At 40.8% G+C, this 20849-nt stretch overlaps 3 protein-coding genes across 3 annotated transcripts; 2 read left to right on the top strand and 1 right to left on the bottom strand.

The window, feature by feature from the left end:
- Positions 1 to 357: 357 nt before the first annotated feature.
- On the bottom strand, positions 358 to 4256 carry chek1 (checkpoint kinase 1). The gene is made up of 14 exons (XM_080508895.1): positions 4128 to 4256; positions 3820 to 3885; positions 3257 to 3371; positions 2901 to 3009; positions 2711 to 2775; positions 2569 to 2638; positions 2298 to 2486; positions 1924 to 2028; positions 1757 to 1846; positions 1605 to 1677; positions 1364 to 1529; positions 1104 to 1235; positions 826 to 927; positions 358 to 697 (listed from the first exon to the last, which is right to left on the bottom strand). Exons 2-14 carry the CDS (start codon positions 3882 to 3884, stop codon positions 602 to 604), a joined length of 1377 nt encoding a protein of 458 aa, XP_080365021.1. The 5' UTR covers position 3885; positions 4128 to 4256; the 3' UTR covers positions 358 to 601.
- Positions 4257 to 5768: 1512 nt separating this feature from the next.
- Positions 5769 to 12051, top strand: LOC308139527 (complement factor B-like; the record flags this gene model as incomplete). The annotated part of the gene is made up of 18 exons (XM_080508987.1): positions 5769 to 5772; positions 6304 to 6504; positions 6589 to 6774; positions 6944 to 7120; positions 7212 to 7298; positions 7454 to 7593; positions 8501 to 8645; positions 8875 to 8982; positions 9291 to 9401; positions 9545 to 9679; positions 10064 to 10161; positions 10356 to 10488; positions 10610 to 10748; positions 10849 to 10925; positions 11317 to 11417; positions 11510 to 11639; positions 11739 to 11788; positions 11875 to 12051. The coding sequence occupies 18 exons, from the start codon at positions 5769 to 5771 to the stop codon at positions 12049 to 12051; spliced, it is 2199 nt and encodes a 732-aa protein (XP_080365113.1).
- A 4390-nt stretch (positions 12052 to 16441) lies between these two features.
- layna (layilin a) lies at positions 16442 to 19715 on the top strand (the record flags this gene model as incomplete). Its single annotated transcript, XM_080508896.1, has 8 exons — positions 16442 to 16517; positions 16654 to 16674; positions 16801 to 17098; positions 17230 to 17387; positions 17481 to 17525; positions 17606 to 17662; positions 17765 to 17861; positions 19016 to 19715. The coding sequence occupies 8 exons, from the start codon at positions 16442 to 16444 to the stop codon at positions 19713 to 19715; spliced, it is 1452 nt and encodes a 483-aa protein (XP_080365022.1).
- Positions 19716 to 20849: the final 1134 nt, after the last annotated feature.

Consider the following 20849-nt stretch of genomic DNA (forward strand, 5'->3'; position numbering starts at 1 on the left):
CAGTTGACATTTTGGCTCACCACAGCTTCAATGCCTACTTCTCTACCCCCAAAAAACCTGAGTCATCTCAAGTCTAGACATAAGCTACCAATAATCTCTACAGTAAAGTACACATGTTCATGGATGAGTCTAGTTGATCTTCCTTCACAATGGTAAAAAAAACAAACAAACTGGGTACACACATTTTAGACCGAGTTAGGAAGCCTTCATGATTCCAGGAAGTGAAAACTAAACACAACACAGTTCAGATGAAACACTGCACTCTTTGTAATGATTCCTGTGTGACTGCATTGCCTGAATCAAAACATTTCATGTCCATTGAATGTCTTTAATAATGTAGTCTTGACAGGGCTTTACAACAATATGAACTGTAACGTGACAGACACACAGATAGACACAGACACACATGACTTTCATCAAGCACATGTTCTCCAGTAACAACGTAACATTTACCATCACATGAAAAAGACGAGTGCTTGGCTCAAGTTTTGCCTCTTGATCATCAATAACAGTTTGCACGCAGCCGTGTGCAGAACATATACAATATACAGGTCATCACTTCAATGTCCTTTTGCAGGGTGCATTTGTTGGAAGCAGCGGCTCAGTTGAGGGGAAGTAAGATCTTCTGAGTGCTGACGATGTCACCGAGCTTCTGCTTTATCTTCACAAAAAGCCGCTTAAACTCTAAACCGTCGCCCTGGGGAAAAACACGAGAGACAACTTGTACAAAAAGCAGAGCTTTTACACATTTAACTCAAGTAAACTGAGACAGTAGTTTTACTTTCAGTGTGAAAATAGAAACAGAACATTTATTGTCAGGCTCACCTTTGACAGCCTGAAGTCCAGCATCACCCGCTGATTCATGTCAAGCAAATAAACTTTGAAGATGAGTTTATTATTGCGTTTGTCCTGCGTGCTCACCGTCACCTAAAGGAGAGAGAATACATTATTATAAAGGGAACCGTATTGATGGATTATTATAGCAGCTAAAGGAAGTTTGGTATATGTCACCTGAAACAGATGTGCGTGGGTGTTTAAAAAAACAAAGATGGATAATACCTGCTAAAAACCTCAAAATGATGTATACATTAGTATGAATGTACCTGTTTGGTGCAGGTAAGTTTGAAGCCAAGCGCCAGGCTTTCGCAAGTGTCTTTCAGGGAAGATAAGGAGGCATCAGCATTTACGGTGGTGAAGAAACGCGTCATTCTTCGCACCAATCTCTGCCAGGGTGACTATTCAAAGAAAGAAGGATGTTTGAAGTGGGGGGGGTTTGTTGATGCAGGAAATGCATTGTTAGAATTGTAATAAATATTTATATATTAGTTGACAAAACCAGAATCAAACCAGCGTCTGGATTTACCTGACTGGCTCCTGGCGTGCAAAGCAGCTGACTCCCCAGCAGCATGTGCTCCGGTTTGGTGGGCTGTGAGAAGCTGACTTGGCCTCCGGGTTGACCGACTAATAAGGCTTCTAATCCAACTGCAGCAAGATCAGGCTGAGAGCTGGAAAACTGCATCCTGTCATCACTACAGAGAGAATTAAACAACTGAGATTAGCAAAGACATTAGACTGACGTCACGCAGGAGGGACGGAGCTCGGACCTGCTGGAGCGGGACGAGAGTCCCACATCAGATCGAAGACTTTTGTTCCCTACTGAGCTCAAAGGGTCCCTCACTCCTACAAAAGAGAAAACACGCAGACGTCAGTCCTGTGAGCTCATCATCTCGTCGGGACACGTCATACTGGATTTGACACTCGCCTTGAGTGAACCAGCGGTCCTTCTGTATGTCCGCAATGGTGATGCGCGCATTTGGACTCGCCGCCAGTAACTTAGACAACAAACCTGAGGAGAGAGGGTGAATACAAGGTCACAGCAATTTAGAATTAGAAGTAATTAAAGTCGTGTGATCTGGGGCTCACTAAGAGGCATTGGTTGTATTTTCTTCCAAGGAGTTAAGAAGGTTTTCTTCTGCAGCCAGTCTGAATACTCCTGACAACTCTCAGTCGGCTGGTCCCACGGCAACTCTGGCAAGACAAGCGACACAGACATGGTCAAATGACCAAGAGAACTTTTTTTTTTTTAATATATAGTATATATATATATATATATATATATAGTTATTTTATAATGACTGGTTAACAAGATGGTCAGTGTTATCAGGTGAACAGAAAACATGCATTTTTGCAAGCAGATTTGAACATACTTTCTAAACTCTGAATAATTTAAGTGAATTTTCCATTTTGAACGTTTCAAAGCCGCACTCTATTACAGGCCTAGAGAGATGTAAGGTTACCTCCAGCCAGCATAGCGGTGAGGACGATCCCACAGGCCCAGATATCAGCAGGCTGAGCTTTGTACTCCCTCTGGCTGAGCAGCTCCGGGGCTACATAAGGTAACGTTCCACAGAGTCGACTCAGGAGACGCTCCTTTCCTTTGAAGCGAAACACGGTGGCCAGACCAAAGTCTGATAGCTTGAGGTCATCTTAAAAAAAACAACAACAAAAAACAGCAGTTCATGAATACATGATAGTTTGAACAATTCAAGACGAACCACAGTGTCCTACCTTTGTCATTCAGCAAAATGTTTTCTGGTTTTATGTCTCTGTGGGTGATGCCAACACTGTGGAGGTATTCCTGCAAAGGTGGATCAGGTCAAGACGCGCACAAACAAAAGCATGACGTCAAATTGAGATATGCTTCCCTCACCACTGCCGCTATCATCTGCAAGAAAAACCTGTGAGCGTCCTTCTCGGGCATCCCCACATCAGGCTCTAACCAGAAAACAAAGCAAACCCAGAGGAGCGGCAGCTTCAACGGTCAAGAAGATTTTGATGAATTAAAAATTAAGAAGACACGTGCAGTTTCTCCAGTGATTCCAAGAAAAGATTTGTTTTACCGATTCTGTCGAACAGCTCTCCTCCGGAGCAGTACTCCAGGAAAAGGTAAACGGTGTGTCCTTCTTTCCGTTGGCCAAAAAAACGAACAACGTTGGGATGGCTGAGCATCTTCCAAAGCAAACATATAAAATGGCGGCATCAGTGTGATATTACAACACAAGCGATCAGTTGTTTTGAATTGGACTTGATGATAAAAGCAAATGAAGATTGCTCATTAAAAACTTTACTTAAGACAACACATGACCGGTATGCTTTGTAAAATTCCGGAATAAACATTCATCAACGTATATTTCACTACCACAGTGAACAATGTATGATTTAACAACAGTTTTACTGAAGGTAAACGTTGACCCACCTTGTGGACGCAAATTTCCTTCCTGACATTTTCACTGCACTCTTTGGCCTGCGAGGTGTTGATCACCTTTAAAGCCACCGCCTCCTCAGTTTGCCTGTTGACCAGCAGCCTCACTCTGACAGCGGAGACGACAAAAGGAATGATCAGCTCCAACAGCAAAGATAAGCGAGGGGAGGTCAACAAAAGTAGGACAATGACAGTTAAATGACTGTCCTGACGTGAGAATAGAACTGCATAGCTATCAAAGACTCAAGTGGAACTGATAAGATCTCCCAAGAAGAAGTATTACTGTATGTGTGTGAGTCAAAATACAATTTTCTTATTTTACTGAGCTGAAATGTGAAATTAGTTGTGTTGTAAAAACAGTCTGTATATGGAGTGTGTGTGTTTATTAAATCTAATTTATTAAATTGATGTGCGACTAATAACTGAGGTGTGCCACCACAATATTCTTTATAAAATAGAAAGTTATTCATGTTTTAAGTTATGCAGCGTCTTCTGACGTATTCACACTGTGTAAATCTGTGAAAGACATTCTCCAGTGACTGGAAGAGGACTCATACTCTCCGTATGCTCCTTCTCCCAGAGTCTGGACCAGATCCCAGCCCTGCACAAAGGGAACCGCCATGCTGCAGCACAAACACACACAGTGAGACGCAGGCGAGCACAACGTGACACGATCTAATAATGATGCATTCATATTACTTTCCACAGCACAACAAACACGTTTCAATGTGGAGCCAGATCTCCCTAAACCTGCCAAGATGTCGCTCTCTTTGGAGGAGACGGTCAGTGAAATGCCATGATGCTCCACAGGAGCCGGAGAAAGCCGTGAAAGTTACCGACACGCAGTTACAATAGTCTGCCTCACCTGCACAGCGTTTATCCACAGCAGATGTTTTCCACTGCAAACTTTGAGCCAGTGTTACAAACACGCTTTCAATGCGCCTGAAACTTCAAAGATCTGTCACGAATTAGGCGCGGGAATGTTTCGTTGACGGGTCACTTCCGCCTGGTTCGTCACTTCCTGTTTTCATTTGCCGCCCTCTGCTGTCGAACATGAAAAACACAACCTGAACAAAAAAACCCAAACAAAAGCGGATGAATAAATTCAAACTCGATGAGTTGAGGCTTTTACAAACATGGTGTCATGCTTTTGGACACAATAGTGTTTAGTGTGTTCATAAGGAATCAATTGATTTGTGTTGATTTGTGTCAAACTTTGTGTTGATTTGTGTCAAACTTTAGATACTGAAGACACACAAAAATAAAACTTCTTACATTTATTATTATTATTTCTTATTTTTTTCACAACGCACTTAAGGTCGAGTATAAAATATAATCCAATTTAATTTCAAAGTTTCCATTTCAAAGTAAAATGCATTTAAAAGCATTTAAAGTGCCACTTTCAAGTTTGTACAACAAGATGGTGTACTGAGTCACTCAAAGAAGCAGCAATAAGAATAGGTTATAAAGCAATGACTCATTAATGAATGGTGTTTGCTGGTTTACGCACAAATCAAAGTGGTTTATTCAGTGTTAATACACAATGTGTGACATGGTAGGATTTCAGATGGCCCCTATGCAAAAGCTTCTGGAAACAAGAAGAATGAATGTGAACTTCTGTCCTTTTTTTCTGTGCAGTATTAAACGGGGAATATGAAGTTGTTTCCATTTGTAGATGATGTACAATATAGTTGACACATGACTTTGGGTTTCTTCTTTTTGGCTCCCTGAGCTCAGTTGTGAGGAATCCATTGAAAGTGCTGCATGAATCAGCCACAATAACAGTTTAACTAACCTTCATTGGCTAAATAATTAATAGATGAACCAACATGTCAACAACTAATGCTTCTGGGTTTTGGGAAATGATGAAAACAAATGTTTGTCCTTCTCCTCATTTCCCAATACTCTTTTGGCACCATGTGACTTTCTGTGTCCTCATCGCGGAAAATCCAGTTTAAACATAGCAAAGCTGTGCCCTACTTAAATCTGAGACACACTGGACAGTAATATTTGAGAAACCGCAGCCGCACTGAGCAGGTAAACAGTACAGCGTCATGTGTTCATAATGTTATTAGTTAAATCTTTTAATTTTTGGGGGAAACGTTTCAGTATTTCTCTTCGGGTTATATTTAATTGTACATCTATATTTATTCAGCAGTGAGTTATAAATATGTATAGTTAAAATGTCCCTGCCTGGTTATCAAAGAATCATTGTGGATTTATATAAAAGTAATTTGTCATTACAATTGAGGTGACAGCGCATTGACAGGAATGGCGCAGTTTTTGTGACTTTTTTGACATACATTGATCTCTGCTTTTATTGGTTCTATAGTTAATAATTACCAGGATGTTTGTTGTCCAGTCTCTTTCTATGAAGATCACAGTTCATTTTGTTATATATCCACAGCTTCTTTGGCCCTCCGTTATTTATAAACAGTTTCTCACTTTGATGATCAACATGGAAATTTCATGGAATACATTTGTTGTAATCTCAAGTTTCCTCTTAATGGGTATGTATATACTTTTTTTTCCCCTTTTAAATTAAAAACATATATAATGATTTCCAATGTAAACAATTTGAATATTGTTTATTATTCTGAGTCCTGAAATGGATGTTTTATATGATATGGAACAATCATGAATTCGTCATCTGTTGAAAACTCTCTTAAATATATATTTTAATTGTGAACATCTGTGTGGAAAAATATTAGACATACTAGGATTTAAAGTCCCAAATATTCAATATTTCAATGGCAACTTCAAAATGACATTTTATAGTTATTTGAACAAGTATATAACTACATACATACATACATATACATATTCCAGTTGAGATGTATACTTTCAAAGTGGTGTAGTGGGTAGCTCTTCACTCCTTGAGGGCCCCTGGTTCGAGTACATCTTTGTAGTTTGCATGTTCTCCCTGTGAGCACTGTATCCTTGAACCCTGCCTTCCCGCAACAGTAAACATGTATCTGAGGCTTAGAAGTGATTCTAAAATGCAACAATAATAATCGTATCATAAAATTGTTTCTTTGGAGGTGGAGAGGTTCAAAGTGATTGCACAGAGGATGGTATTGGAATTCAGGGGGGTTCTTACACACTAACCAAGCAGCTGCAGACCGGCAGCATATTGGTCTACCACTGCCCTGAAAACTACTATCCATACCCCGCCTTGATCCGTCAGTGCCATGACAAGTGGACACCAACACCCAAAAGATTCATACACCAGAGTTGCAGACGTGAGTAACATACCGGTAATAGTAATTATCACTCCCCCCTCAGGCTGGCATGATGACTGATACGTTTTTTATTTTGTTTCACAGTTGTTGAATGTCCTGACCCCAATGTGCTGGACAACGGCGATGTGTCACCTCCTCAGGAGAGATACTACGTCGGCAATGAGACCACGTATGAATGTTACTCGGGATACACAAGGCGAGGCTCCTACAGGCGTGTGTGTTTGAGTAATGGCAAGTGGAGCGGGCGCACCCCCATCTGCAGCAGAGACAGTAAGTCCTCACTTGGAATTGACTATCATTTCAATTAAGTTCAATTTGATCAAATCTATATTTTTAAAATAAGGTACTTATGTCTTATTTGTGCTTTTAAAAATTTTTTTATTAATGACTTTTTCTGGAGATTTCTTCTCATTTATATATGTTTGATCCCCTGTTAAAGCTGCAGGCACCTGTGCCGACCCAGGTATTCCACCTGGTGCTACTAGAACAGGAAACATATTTGATTTTAATTACGAGGTGAAATACCATTGCAACGGCAAATTGTTTTTGGTGGGATCCCAAACCAGAGTGTGTCAGGAGAACGGTCAGTGGACAGGCAAAGAACCAGCGTGCTACTGTGAGATAAACACCCACACGTTGTTCCATATTATTCACTTTTTTTTCTCGATTCATGCAAACTTCTGTTCTCTTCTGTTTATTTCTTGCAGACAGACACACTTACGACACTCCGCTGGAGGTTTCAGAGGCATTTGGGAGTGCAATCAGACAAAGCCTCACCACTTTAGAGTCCACCGGTAAGTTTTCCTTGTTTGTCGAAATGTGTGGGTATGTATCAGCATTATCTTTGTTATTCCAGCAGCCTTTGGGGGATCTTAATATCTTCTTATGGGATATTATACACAGACCATATCAACGTTGTATTTAAGAGTTTGTTGTTGTTGTTGTTCAGATGACACACAGGAGGGGAAATCAATCAGAATTTCCAAAAATGGGACACTGAACATCTACATTGCTGTGGACATTTCCGAGAGCATTAAAAAGGATCAGATTGAGAAGGCCAAAGATGCTATCTTGAAACTTATTTCAAAGGTGAGAATTTTCAGCTGCAACACATCATGTAGATTTTTTTTTTTTTAAATTGGAATTGTTATTACACTGAGAGATAAAGGATTTTGAACTCTTAATAATGGAAAGGCAGACTGCCACAGAGCTCAGTCTTGCAATTTGCTGAACTTGCAGTCAGTACCACTGTGCTTGGATGGGAGTTATATTAGAATAACTGATTGGGGGCTCAGTTTAAGGGCCTGAGGATGCAGGCTGGGGGACATTACAGAGGAGTGCTGGCATTAAGTTTGCTGACTTGTTAAAAAGCATGTCAGAAATACTGCAATCAGTCAGACCTGTCTGGACATTTAATCAATCATTTGATCTTATGAGGAATTAACAGGCACAAGACATTGTATTGAACATGACAGAAGCAGCCAATCATGTATCTGAGTCAACATTGTTATGAAGCGGCTGGCAAACCTCAGTGTTTTTTTTATTTCTTCCTAAATAGTACTATCCATATAAAGCAGGGGGAGTGCCAGCCAAATAAACTGAATTATGCATGAAGCTTCTTGATACCTGACACACTTTTAGAAGCAAATTTGGGCACACTGTGCACATGACATGTACACATTTAATCTCGTTCAATTTGGCTGCCAGCAGGGCAGCCCATTAGAAGTAAATTTCATTATGAATTACAAATCATAATCTTGACTGATGCCTTTTGGCTCCAGTCCTTTTTTGGCTTGGTGTCAACGCACACTTCAGGAAAAGCTCTCTGCTGATAAATGGCTCAATTACTTAACAAAATAACAACCATAAGCAGTTTGAAACACACAGAGGTGTTGCATTAACAAAATACCTCACGGCAGTTTCACAAGTGAAACATGTGTTCACAAAATAGTGTCAAGAGTTCGAAGGAGATCATTTTCTTTTTACGTGTCCACAGATTTCATCCTTCAGTGTGACTCCAAATTATGAAATAGTCTTTTTCGCCGCTCGAGAATTTGAAATTGTCAACATTCTTGACTTCCTCGACGACGGAGTGGATCTGAGCTCCGTCAAGAAGAAGTTGAACGAGTTTACAGTGGCCGGTGAGACGAACACACTGAACTCACATGTGGACATTTTAATCCCAAACTTGAAATTGACGCTTTGTTTTACGTCGTGTGTGTGTGTGTGTGTGTGTGTGTGTGTGTGTGTGTGTGTGTGTGTGTGTGTGTGTGTGTGTGTGTGTGTGTGTGTGTGTGTGTGTGTGTGTGTGTGTGTGTGTGTGTGTGCGTGTGTTTATGTTTTGGCTCATAGGTAGAACCCATGGAACAGATCTGACCAATGTCTTCAAAAAGTTCCATGAGAAAATGGCGATCATCAAGATTCGAGCTGGAGAAGCTTTTAAGGAGCATCGCCACGTCTTTCTCATTTTCACAGACGGTAAGGTCAGACCTTCGTTGTCATGATTAGGCTTGTTTCCTTGAAATAGTTTGTTGGTGAAAGGTGTTGGGATCAGGGATTGTCTACGACAGTGATTCTCAACCTTGTTCCTAAACTTGATTCTATAAAGCTACGTCGGGGCAGAATAGTATTTTTGTGACATAAATTAATTAAATGCCGACTCACATGTTTAAAGACATTAAAAAAAAAGTGCTATACCTGTAGGAATCAAGTGGGCTTCGTGACCTCTAATGAATCTCTGGCTCGTGTTTTTGTCATTTGAACTCACTGCTGTGTTTCCTTTGCAGGGGGGTATAACATCGGGGGGTCGCCCGTACCAACTGTGACAAAGATAAAGAACATGGTGTACATGAACCACACCTCTCAACATGAAAATAACAACAGAGAAGACTATCTTGGTAAGTTTACCTTCTGATTTGTGCACTTTTGGTCCTCCACCTTTTGACCCTTCTCATTTCATGATCACACAAACTAGATCTTGAAGCTTCAGTGCAGATTAACTCGGCAAAGAAATCATCTGCTTTGTACCGTCGCGTTACAGATATTTATGTTTTTGCCATCGGAGCGCAAATCTTGGACCATGACCTGCAGCCGCTGACTGCGGGGACCGGAGGCCAGCATTACTTCAGAATGAAAGACATCAAAAATCTAAAAAAGACCTTTGACGATATAATTGGTAAGTCACCTTTGTTTTAGGAATGGGTGTGAAAATCTTCTGTTTGTTCTCCATCTGTTGTCCGAATTCACTCCGGCCTGCATCACCCAGCATCAGTTTGACACAAGGGAGAGATTATGTTTACAAGAGCAGGTCTGTAGGGCTCTCTTGTTTCCTAAAGTACCTTCTATTATTAATCTGACACCTCTGATGTTTCAGAGATGAACAGATATGATGAAGCATCCCACAGGACATATAATCTATTGTAATGGAATGAACTCCAAAAGCTGATTCTTTAAGTGAAGTAAATGTTCGCTCCTGGACAGTGATGTGTCTATATATGTATTTGCTTTATAGAATGTGGAAAAAAACCCAACTTAGTTTGATAAAATTTTTTGCGTGCAGACGAGGGAGAAGTCCAAGGACTATGTGGTCTTCACAAAGATATTGGGGAAGACACCGACAGGGAAAAATATCCGTGGTACGCATTTATCATTGTACAGGTAAGAGTTATTTCACCCCCTATGTATTTTCATGAAATGATAAGTTTCTGGTGTCAAAGATTTTTGCTCACAGTAAGGACATCCCTGGTGCGGCTGAGCCACGTGACGTCCTACTCAGCCTTGTCTCAAATCATGGGGCAACAATTTGCCTTCAAAGTCCCTCTCACTTACTTCTTCATCATTTCACATTTAAGAATGAAGGCCCGCCGAGGAAGTGCTTCGGCTCGCTCGTGGCGCCAAAGTTTGTCCTCACCGCTGCTCATTGCTTCAGATTTGGTGATAAACCTCGTCACGTCACAGTTGAAATTAATGATGGACAGGGCACAGGTAATAAGATTATTAAAAAAAAAAACCTCTTCAATAATTGGCATCGTTTTCTTTCACACGAAACACAAATGGATGTACTTTGACTATGCGAACGTTCACAATTTCGACTTTTTCTTTGCAGTCAAAAAAGTCATAGACTTCAGGGAGCATCCGAAGTACGACGTTGGTGCGAAAGTGAATGAGGGCGTGAAGGAGTTTTACGACTACGACGTGGCTCTCATCCAGCTGGAGGAAGCTGTTCGTATCTCCTCTTCGGTGAGGTGAGCTGCTGTTGCCACGTTAAAGTTGTCGTTTACGCTTGGGCTTGATGTCACGTGCACTGTCCCACCTACTATCGCGCCTCTTTCAATTCATTTGCAGACCCATTTGCATCCCTTGCACTCAGGAAACCAGTGATGCTCTCCAACTGGTGGGAGCGACCACTTGCAAACAACAAGGTGAGACGATATGCTCACACGTGGTGATGTTCTGTTGAACGACCTTGTGTATTCACAGCACTGAGCTACTCTACAATTAAGAATGTTGTTAATAAAATTTACCCAAAAGTGGCCATAAGTGGGTTTATTGTCGCCTAACCCTAGCCCTATGAAGATGAGCATCTGGGCAGCTCTTTGTTTCACCTCATCACAATGACTACTAAATGGGTGTGTGATTAAGCTGACGTCGGCTTGACACGTCTCTATAGAATTTCACTAATCATCTGACGTTATTGTGTTAACCTAAATTCTCAGCAGGTATGTGAGTGCCATGTTTTCCTCTGGTAATTGTGTGGTCTTGCATTACAATCACGGAAAACCTCACTCTATTCTGCGCTGTCTCTGTTCACAGAAGAACATCTGTTAGCTGGCCATCTTGAAAAACTCAATTTCTTGACAAGGGGTGACTCGGGAGTAAGAGAAAAGGATGTCTTTGCCAAGCTTGGTGATAATGTAAGTACTCCTACTGAGCTATGTTGTGCCTTTTGTGTATGCCAGTACAAACCTGAAAATATCTGATGTCTTCATCCAACTCTTTGATGCAGAGAAAGCAATGTATCATACATGCACTGGATGCACCAGGGGTAAATACGACTGATCCAGAGGTGGTGGTGACAGAAAACTTCTTGTGCACTGGCGGCCGTTCCCATCACAGAGATCATATCGCGTGTACAGGTGTGTGAGTTTCCTGAGCAATATTCTACTAGTGAATGATCGACCTTCATATCAACAGTGACTCATTCTTCTACTTTCTGCGTGTATTTGCGGATTCAGGTGACTCTGGCGGCGCCGTATTTAAGAACTATGAGCACCGAACAATTCAGGTGAAAACTTTGCACGGCGACATTCACCTGGTAGAAAATATTGAGTGGTTGTTTGGCGCTGACTTCCTGGTGCGTTTCCTTCACAGGTCGGAGTGGTCAGCTGGGGCACCAAGGACCTGTGCACGACGAGTGGTACAGACGAGTCAGACGACACCTCCAGAGACTTCCACATTAATCTTTTCAGAGTTGTCCCTTTCCTCAAGTCTGTGCTTGGAAACGACACCCAGGACGTTTACGCAACACTTAAATTTTTGAATAAATAAGTACGCTGGCAATGATAAAAATAAATAAATAAAAATAAATCTTTTTTTTTTTTTCATTTTACTGCACTATTGCTTATTCAAACAAAAACATGGATGAATGATAAGATTTGACTGGTTTCAAATATTTTAGCTGGAAATGTGACAGCTTGAATCTGTGAGTCGACACATTGAATCAGTGAAAAAGAATGTCTGTACCTGAAAATATCTCAGATTTCTTTTTCAATGCTTACTGATTGTTGTTTTTTTTTTTTATTTAACAATTACATCCATTTGTCATTCATTTTGATGAGATGACATTTATCTGTTTAAGTACATTCTGTGTTCACTTCAAATTCTAGCACTTTATTCAACAAAAAATAAAATCAATTTATTGGAAGAATCCATTTAATACACCATAAACTGTATTAAAAATGCTTTTGTTGGGGAGGGGGGTGTGTGTGGGGGTAACAATAATTCATTGGCTTTATCATGAACTTCATGCCCCCAGTGAGCTCATTGCAGAAACAGTTTATCTCTTCGCAGCGGCACTTCAGTTGACTGTGCAGCGGAAAGCGTTCAGGGCAATGAGGCTGACTGTATAAACCATCCCCTCCCCACTGAATAAACACAACATCTCAGTCTGGGAAACAGTGCCTGTAAAGCAAACATATCAAACAACAATTATTTGCATTTTGTTTATGTTTAAATAGCTATCTTGTGAAGCGAATTGTCTATTCCAGAGTATAAGTTTACAAAAACAAAGCTTTGTTTCATATAGTGATGCATGTAGCACACAGTTGATTTATTCAGAATTGCAGGTTATTGAACGATTTCCCTCCATTAGGCTTTCCCCAAAGCCACATCAATGAAAAAAATGGCTTTAAAGAATTACTTTGGGCATTAAAAGGTTTCATCCAAACTTTTTAATGGCCGCTCAGCTTTGCTGATAGAGTCATCCAGCTCTCCTGGGTCAGTGACTCAGGGACGACTTCCAGCTCCATGTGCAGAACCTGCGCACTGCGGACACTCAGTCTGGAATCACGCCAAAGTCACATCATTCAAATTGAATCTCATATAACTCTTAAAGACAGTTTTTGTTCTGGTGTTTTAATGAAGTTGTTTCTATGTCTTTCTTGCTTTCAAATGAAAACAAATGGATTTTGGGTTTTTTTTTTGCTGGTGGTTGTAGTTTTTACAGTCCATTACATTACAAATGATTTGCTGCAGTCAGTGACCATTTTCTGGCTTCAGATCGTGTTATTTCACTGTATAACCACCAATCCTGGGCCTTATCTCTCAAAATGTGCATTTAGCTATTATCTTTACTAATGCATATTGGCCATAACCATTATATATAAACATTACCGTTTGGATTGTCTGACATGGCAAACCGCCTCCTTCACGTTTGAGGAAGTTTCTGTGTGTGTGCGCATGTGTGTGTGTGTGTCTGTGTGGGTGGGTGGGTGGTTGATGTACTGGCCTCCCTCTGGGAACATTCATCTAGTTTCCCTTTAATTGGGCGAGAGGGAGGAGCTCTTCTGTGATGAGAAAAGAAGGCAGAGACAGAGGAAGACAGACTGTTTGAGGAGGAACAAATGGGGGAAGCTTAATTGAATGAAACCCTCTTCTGGTCTGAGATGCCATAAACAAAGAGGAAATTTAAACCGAGGTCCATTCCTTATTGAATCCCTCTTCAGTAGCCACTAACCCCTCTGTCTTCTCTTCGATTGTCCAGAGCGCCACAATAATACTGGTGTCCTATATCAAGCCTTCAATTTAAACAACGCTGAACCCTTCCACCGAAATCAATCCACTGCTAAACTGATTAGCCGTATTTAAATAGAGCAGTTTTTCGCATGAGGATAGTAAATTTCGGGGCAGCCTCCCTCAGCCCACGCAGCATATTCCTGATGAGGCATCTTGCTGTTTAAACTCTGGCTGATCTGTCTCTCTGCAAGCTCTAAATCAACCTTATGGCCCATTTCAGAAATTACTGCTATTAGGAAACGCATACATCCACTTTTCCTCCATTTGTGCCCTGAAAAGCATATCACGTGTCCATCGTCAAACAGTTTCTGCTGAGCCCACTGCTCGAATATGAAATTACACAGAAGAACAAGGAAACCACCGTTTGTTGCTGAACCTTTAATGTAACATATCCATCTGAACATTTGGACATAAGTATCTAAAAATAAAGCAAGCCAAGAAAAGACTATTCTGAAACGCTTTTCCCATCATGAAGGAAGAGGCAGAAGATTGATTACACTGTTAGCCTCCCTCAGCCCAAACATTGGTGACTGGAGTCAATATACAAATGATATCCTGTTCACCTAATGTGGAATAAAACATAAACACTTATACATAGACTTGGCAGATGTGGATCATTTAAAGCCAGTTTTGACAATGATGCATTACAACACAATATGCCCTTCCTTGCTTATAGTATCTTATTTTTATGTGCATTATTTAATAATAGTTTTGGGTACTGCTTTTATTAATTAATTTCCCCTTATTATCTATTACTGTCTGTTATATATCACTGTTGGGAATTTCTTAATTTCAGGATAAATAAACTCTATCTAATGATGAAGTTGTGTACAAATCTGCATGACTGCACAATTGCTTCACAGTACATGGAGTGAAACCCCTGCCATTGAAAATACTGAATCTCAATAATAAATGCTTTACTCAAACAAAGCATCACTTCAGCTGAACTTAATGAGAGAATTAGACCCTCCTAACCAGTGCTGACATTTCAGCTGAGCTGTCACAGCACACTAATACAGCCATATACACTCCGCTACGACATCCTGACTGAGAGACAATTTAAACGACACAAATTGCTCTTCCAAGTAACTAAGGTACTTTTTTTTAAAGATTTGAGTTAGTTTTATGTAAACTGCATACACAGGTGTATTGTTTTGGATTATTTCTTTGTTGCATCTATTATCTTTTGGGAACAAGTGTGAATGGCATCTCCTGATGCAATGCGATATCAAGATGTGTGTGGCTCTTCCACACAAATCCGAGGTGCGTGTTTGTAAAATGAATAAAAAGTTAATTCATCAATATGTGTTGTTTCTTCAGACTTCAAGCACCAAACAAGAGTAAACAGCAAAGAAAAGCTTGTTGACTCTTTGTGAGCTCATCATACATACTCTGCATACTGCTGCTCATCTCCCAATGGATGTTTTTTTTTAAATAAATATGGCACCTTTTAAAAGGGAATAATTATAATCATTAAAGATGTATTGCCAAGAGGCATAGATACAACAAAGAAATAATCCATCAAACATGATTTTTCTTCCATTGTATTTATCCAATATGTTTGTAAGCATTGCATGTATGAAAAAAAAGAACTTCAAACGTTAAAAAAAAGAAAAAGAAAACCCCAACAAAATGGATTTTCTTGCTTTTTTGAGTTTAGATGTGTTTATACGTCCCAGAGCATCAAACTAACTTAAAGAAGTTACTTTATCATTCTGAAGGACTCCCACTCTATGGCTGATGAGTAATGAGTACAAGACAAGAAAACAGTTTTGCTTAGTTTTTTACCATAAAAGATCTAGAGATGATTGAGGGCCATAAAACAAAGGTTTGTCACAATGCATGAGTTCGTTAGTTGAGTTTTATCTTTAACTTCCTGGCTTGAAGACTGTTTGAAAAGATCACGAGACATAATATTATAAACATCACCATGTTTGTGGGGCTGTTTCAAGATCAGGTCAAATAAACTTGTTTTTTTGTTGTTGTTTTTTTTATTTCATGCCACAAGAATTTTTAAAACTTGACACAAAGTTTCCACTGATGTGTATCCCTGTCCCTCCCATCGAAAGTGTCAGCTGTGTTCAGCCGTCTACCTTTTTTGACTAAAACTGCGTGAGTATGAACGTTGCAAGCCGGGGCGAAGATCCTTTTTTTTCTTCTAAGATATCCCTTATCGAGTTACAGGAGATCATTTTCATGTAACACTTTAGTAATGCTAATACCCAAAGCTCAAGTCATAAAGGAAGGAGTGAAATCTGCCTCTTGTCAGCGTTTACGATAAGAAGCACTTGCATGATTAGATGTCTTGCAATCGATGCAGCCTCTTCTTCCAATCATTAAGACTGCTCTTAACAGATTGCAGCCCCCTCCCAAACACGCACGCAGCTTTTTCTCCTCCTCTCGCTACACCTCCCTCTGCCTCACATACTCGCTTTTTTAGCACAGTGCAGAAGACCTGCCTCTCGACCATCTCCTTGATTTTCTCTTTGAATTTCAACTCCTTCCGACAGCAGAAGCTACATTTGTCACTTTTTTTTAAGTTCAGGTGGATTTGGCGGGTTTCACCTGACGAAACGGACTGCGAAATGAAAAAGACTAAACTCGAAAACAAGCTCTGGTGGTGAACTGACATCAACTGACAGAAATGGACTTGCCATCCATCATCTTCTATCTCCTGTTTTTATGCTTTGAGCCGTCTTCATCGACCAGCCTTATTACAGGTAAGTGAGACACAAAATGCAAAAAAAAAAGCAAAAAAAACCCCCCACAAAGATGCAAACTTTTGATTGAACTGCGGATCCATCTTTGGTTTTCTTATGTCCTCACTTGTTGACCTTGGACCTTTGGCTTTTGAAGCAGACATATTTGAAGCCAGAGGTAAGGAACACAATTTTGCTTTTATTCCCACAGAATCAGAATCTACCTACTTTGCACATACAAGTAAAAATATACGACATGTTCATATTAAATTTTTCTATACATTCAATATGTGTGTGTCTTTAGGTCAGCGTGTGTGCAAGGCAGGAAAAGGAAAGCCATGCTACAAGCTGGCCTATTTCTCGGAGCTCCGCAGGAGGTTGAACTTCATGGAGGCTGAGCTGGCCTGCAGGCGGGACGGAGGGCAGCTGCTGAGCGTGGAGTCTGCGTCCGAGCAGAAGATCATCGAGCAGCTCATCACAGAGCTACGCCCAACTGACGGAGACTTCTGGATTGGCCTCCGGCGTGGCAATGGAGAGGACGACAACAGCTCGGACTGCTCCTCACAGTATTATTGGCTGGATGGTGGCAAGTCCACATTCAGGTGGGAGCGAAGTGACACGGTTTTCACTGTGTCAAATGTGTCTTTTTGTGCCTTGTAAAGTGAATTGCTTTGTCTGAATGGTGCTGTGGATTAAATCTGCCTTGCCTCGCCTCTGTGGGTGTTTCCTTTAGGAACTGGCACTGGGATGAGCCGTCATGCGGCTACGAGGTGTGCGTGGTCATGTACCACCAACCGTCGGCTCCCCCGGGTCTGGGGGGCCTCTACATGTTCCAGTGGAATGACGACAACTGTGAAACCAAGAACAACTTCATCTGCAAATACACTGCAGGTGCGGCTGCAAATTCAGAATTTCTTTTTTTTTTTTAATCTTTCACTTTGAAATTACTAAGATACCACTGACTGTGATTCTTTGTCTCCCCAGACAAGCCACAGGACCCGTCTCCCTCTCCCAACTCCACGCTAACAGGTGAAGTCACTGTCTAAATAAGGGCTTCTTTACTGTACTTGTCAGCACATAGTAAAACAGTCTGACGCCTTTCATTACAGATATTCTTCCATCGCCTGTTTTGCCGTGGAAGCCAAGTGGCCATGCCAGGAGAACAGGTGGAGCAAATCTATGTTTTGTCTCTCTCAGCGCACACACGATGATGCTGCACGGCACTGACAAGATCTGTCAAATGTCTGTTGTTTGTGTCTCTCTTTCAGTTGTGAATTTGGTTTACATCATCATTCCCACCATCCCCCTCATACTGCTGCTGCTGACGGTGACGGGGGTCTGCTGCTTCAAGCTGCTTGGCAAACGGTGAAGATCTCAAACAAAGCAAAGATTAGAGCACAAAAAATAGTGCAACTGGCATCAAAAGTAAAAATATTGAATATCAATCATGTCCACTTCACTTTTATGGGGCAGAGAGAGCGTGGGGTTTTCTATCATTCTATTATACATCAAACTAATTGGTAAAGTCATTTAAATGGTTGAAGATTGTCACTGTATTTATTCTTGTGATGCTACATGGCTTTTAGTGATGAGTAAATTAAATCAACAAGCCTACCCATCAATATGTTCTAACTTCTCTTCTCTCTCTGAGGCACTTGGCCCATTTTTTTTTTCCTGCCGAAGACAAAAAAATTGCTTCAGAAATAGCTTCTCGACGGGTAGTTTCATTATCTAAAAAGCCTCATCGCTTCTCTAAGACAGTGGGGAACAGCACTTTTTTTTATCAGCACTACTTAAGCACCAGTAAATAGCGCATTTGCTTGGGACTGTTTCAACAGTGGATCTCCGCACTCTGGCTCACATTTATGGCTATGGGTGACTATTGTGCGGTATGATTTATAGAGCACTGTAATTTAGGAAGACATTACTCAGTACATCAGTGTGGCTCGTTAAAGTGTTTCAAATTACTTTTACTGAACAGGATACATTTTTCACAAAGGAATGAAATTGAATAGGATTTTTCTTGCTAATATATTCTTAGGAGCAGTTTATAATGACAATAGCTTTTTCTTCACGCTAAAAACTCTTTGAGTTATAGCTTCATCCATCTTCTATAATGCTTTATTCATGCCAGGACTTCAGGTTGCTGAGTAATAAGTTAGTCAAAAACTCTGCAGTCTGGTTCAGTTTTCGTTTTCCATTAATGTCCCAAGTGTCTTTTTTCAATTCAGTTCAGTTCAGTTCAGTTCGGTTCAGTTAACTTCATTTATCACACAAGAGGTAATTCATTCAAACGGGTGGAATGAATGGGACCAATCAAATGCATGGGACAGACAGAGATGTCCAAACATTGCAAGTAGCCCACGTATACAAGTCAAAGCAAGAAAAACTAGATAAGACAAAAAGCTAAAGCATAAACAGGAAAAACAAGACAATTAAAAAAAAACTTTAATAAAAATAGACAATAAATAAATAATGTCCTCCAGACCTTGATTGTATTTCGTTTGTGTTTGAAACAGAAGGAGAAAGCAGCAGAAGTCAGAAGTGTGCCAGACAGACCCAGGACACTGTCCCAGTCCGGCTCAAACCGACGTCTACAACGTAATTCGCTCTCAGAAAGACGATGACCTGGTTTCAGCTCGTCCAAACACCAAAAACACCTCCTTCCTGTGCTCCTCTCCTGACACACCGACCGGCGACTACGACAACCTCGGGGGTCGGGACACGGAGAGCGGCTTTGTGACACTGGCCAGCACGGAGAGCTGCTTCCTTAACTTCGACGCGAACGACCTGAGCCTCGGGCGCCGTGGCACCCGTGACTTCTACGACACCAGCTTGGGACGACCGGCGAAGAGGGAGCTGAACGACGGCAGCCTGGGTCGCACTGGGCAGAGGGAGTTTTACGAGAGGAGTCTCGGCCGCCGCACCACCAAGAGTGAGCATTATGGCCCCAGTGTGTACGTTGACCACGGACTGTATGACTCCAGCATCAGAGCAGGGAGTGACCTTTACGATCCCAAACTCAGGCCTTCAGTAAAGGCCGACCTCTATCAGACGTACGTCACCAGCAACAAGGACACCTACCAAACCAGTTTGGGAACTTACGCCAACCGGAAATCCTACCAGGCAACCTTGGATTACTACAGAAACGGCCTGACTCTGGATGGGAGCAGCAGATACTTCAATGAGCAAGAGTGGATAAACAAAGCAAACTACTGATCCAAGAAACGGCTTCTTCGTTGAGTGTAGAGCAGCATCTGTGCGACGGTGAATGAGCTTGAGAGTATTTGATAAAAACAGTACATTTACAGTACGTGGGTGTTGCTGAGTCTGTTAGGGATTGACAATTAGACCTGAAAACAAGTTAGATTTGTTATATGGCAACAAATGAAAGTACTCTGCCAATTAGATGGGATCATGCGTCAATTGTATTTCAGAACCCTTCTCGAAAGAAAAAAAAACCTTCTATAGCTCAATGCTGGTAATCTGTGTTTAATCTCCTTAAAATTATTTGACACATCTTTGAAATTTTTGCCATCACCCGATAATTTCAAGGGTCAATGAATATCAGTTGGTCTTGTTACACAGGATTTGAAAATTACATTTTAACAATAATGTGACAGACATAGCACTCCAAAAATGATGTCTCGTTTCAGCTGAATAATTGAGACCTACTGCTTTCATTGTAGGTGTTTTCTACTTAAAGTCGTCATAAGATTATAGGAATGACTCCCTCCTCTCACCAAAGAAGCATAAAAAGATCTGCAAAAAAATAAAAAATAATACACAAGTGGAAATGAGAAAACGCTCAAAATCGAGAGGGAAAAAACACTTTGAATCAGTCTTGGCATAGATTTCTAAATGGCAGCTCCACATGTCAGACAGTTTACAGTTGTATAAAACTCTTTTTATTGCTCCCGTGGGTGATGCATAAAATCTGTTAAAATGATGTCATGTCAGTGAAGCTATAAACTAATAAGTCCACTTGGGATTTTCAGCATGCAGCTCTTCTAAATATTTGAATGAATTGAGGCTGCGTGAGCCAATTTTTGTGCTACAAACCCAATATCTCTGCCAGATGTTGATTTGCACAAATGTAGATCTTTTGTTTGGTTTTTTTTTACAAAAATTTTAAATACAAAAAGAAAGCATCACATTTTTCAGATTCATTGATTGTCATTATTTTAAAAGCTGTCCATAATTTGTCCGCCCTATAGTCATATAGAAATCTCTGAGGGGGTTTGCTGCTGGGATTGTGTGGCTGCTCAACATAACTGGACACTCAATCAATTACAGAACACCAATTGTTTTGAATGATTTGACATGAACAAGTTATTGCATGGGAAGCCTTCT

This window comes from Blennius ocellaris (genome assembly GCF_963422515.1).
Source record: "Blennius ocellaris genome assembly, chromosome: 14".
NCBI classification, from domain to species: Eukaryota; Metazoa; Chordata; class Actinopteri; order Blenniiformes; family Blenniidae; genus Blennius; species Blennius ocellaris.

Excerpts from the sequence above, each read along its gene's own strand:
- chek1 (XM_080508895.1), bottom strand. The coding sequence starts at position 3,884 with ATGGCGGTTCCCTTTGTGCAGGGCTGGGATCTGGTCCAGACTCTGGGA. Across the intron at positions 1,678-1,756 it reads CTGGTTCACTCAAGGCGAGT|TGAGGGACCCTTTGAGCTCA; the intron begins GTCAAATCCAGT and ends CTTTTGTAGGAG. Across the intron at positions 1,530-1,604 it reads CTCTCGTCCCGCTCCAGCAG|TGATGACAGGATGCAGTTTT; the intron begins GTCCGAGCTCCG and ends TTCTCTCTGTAG.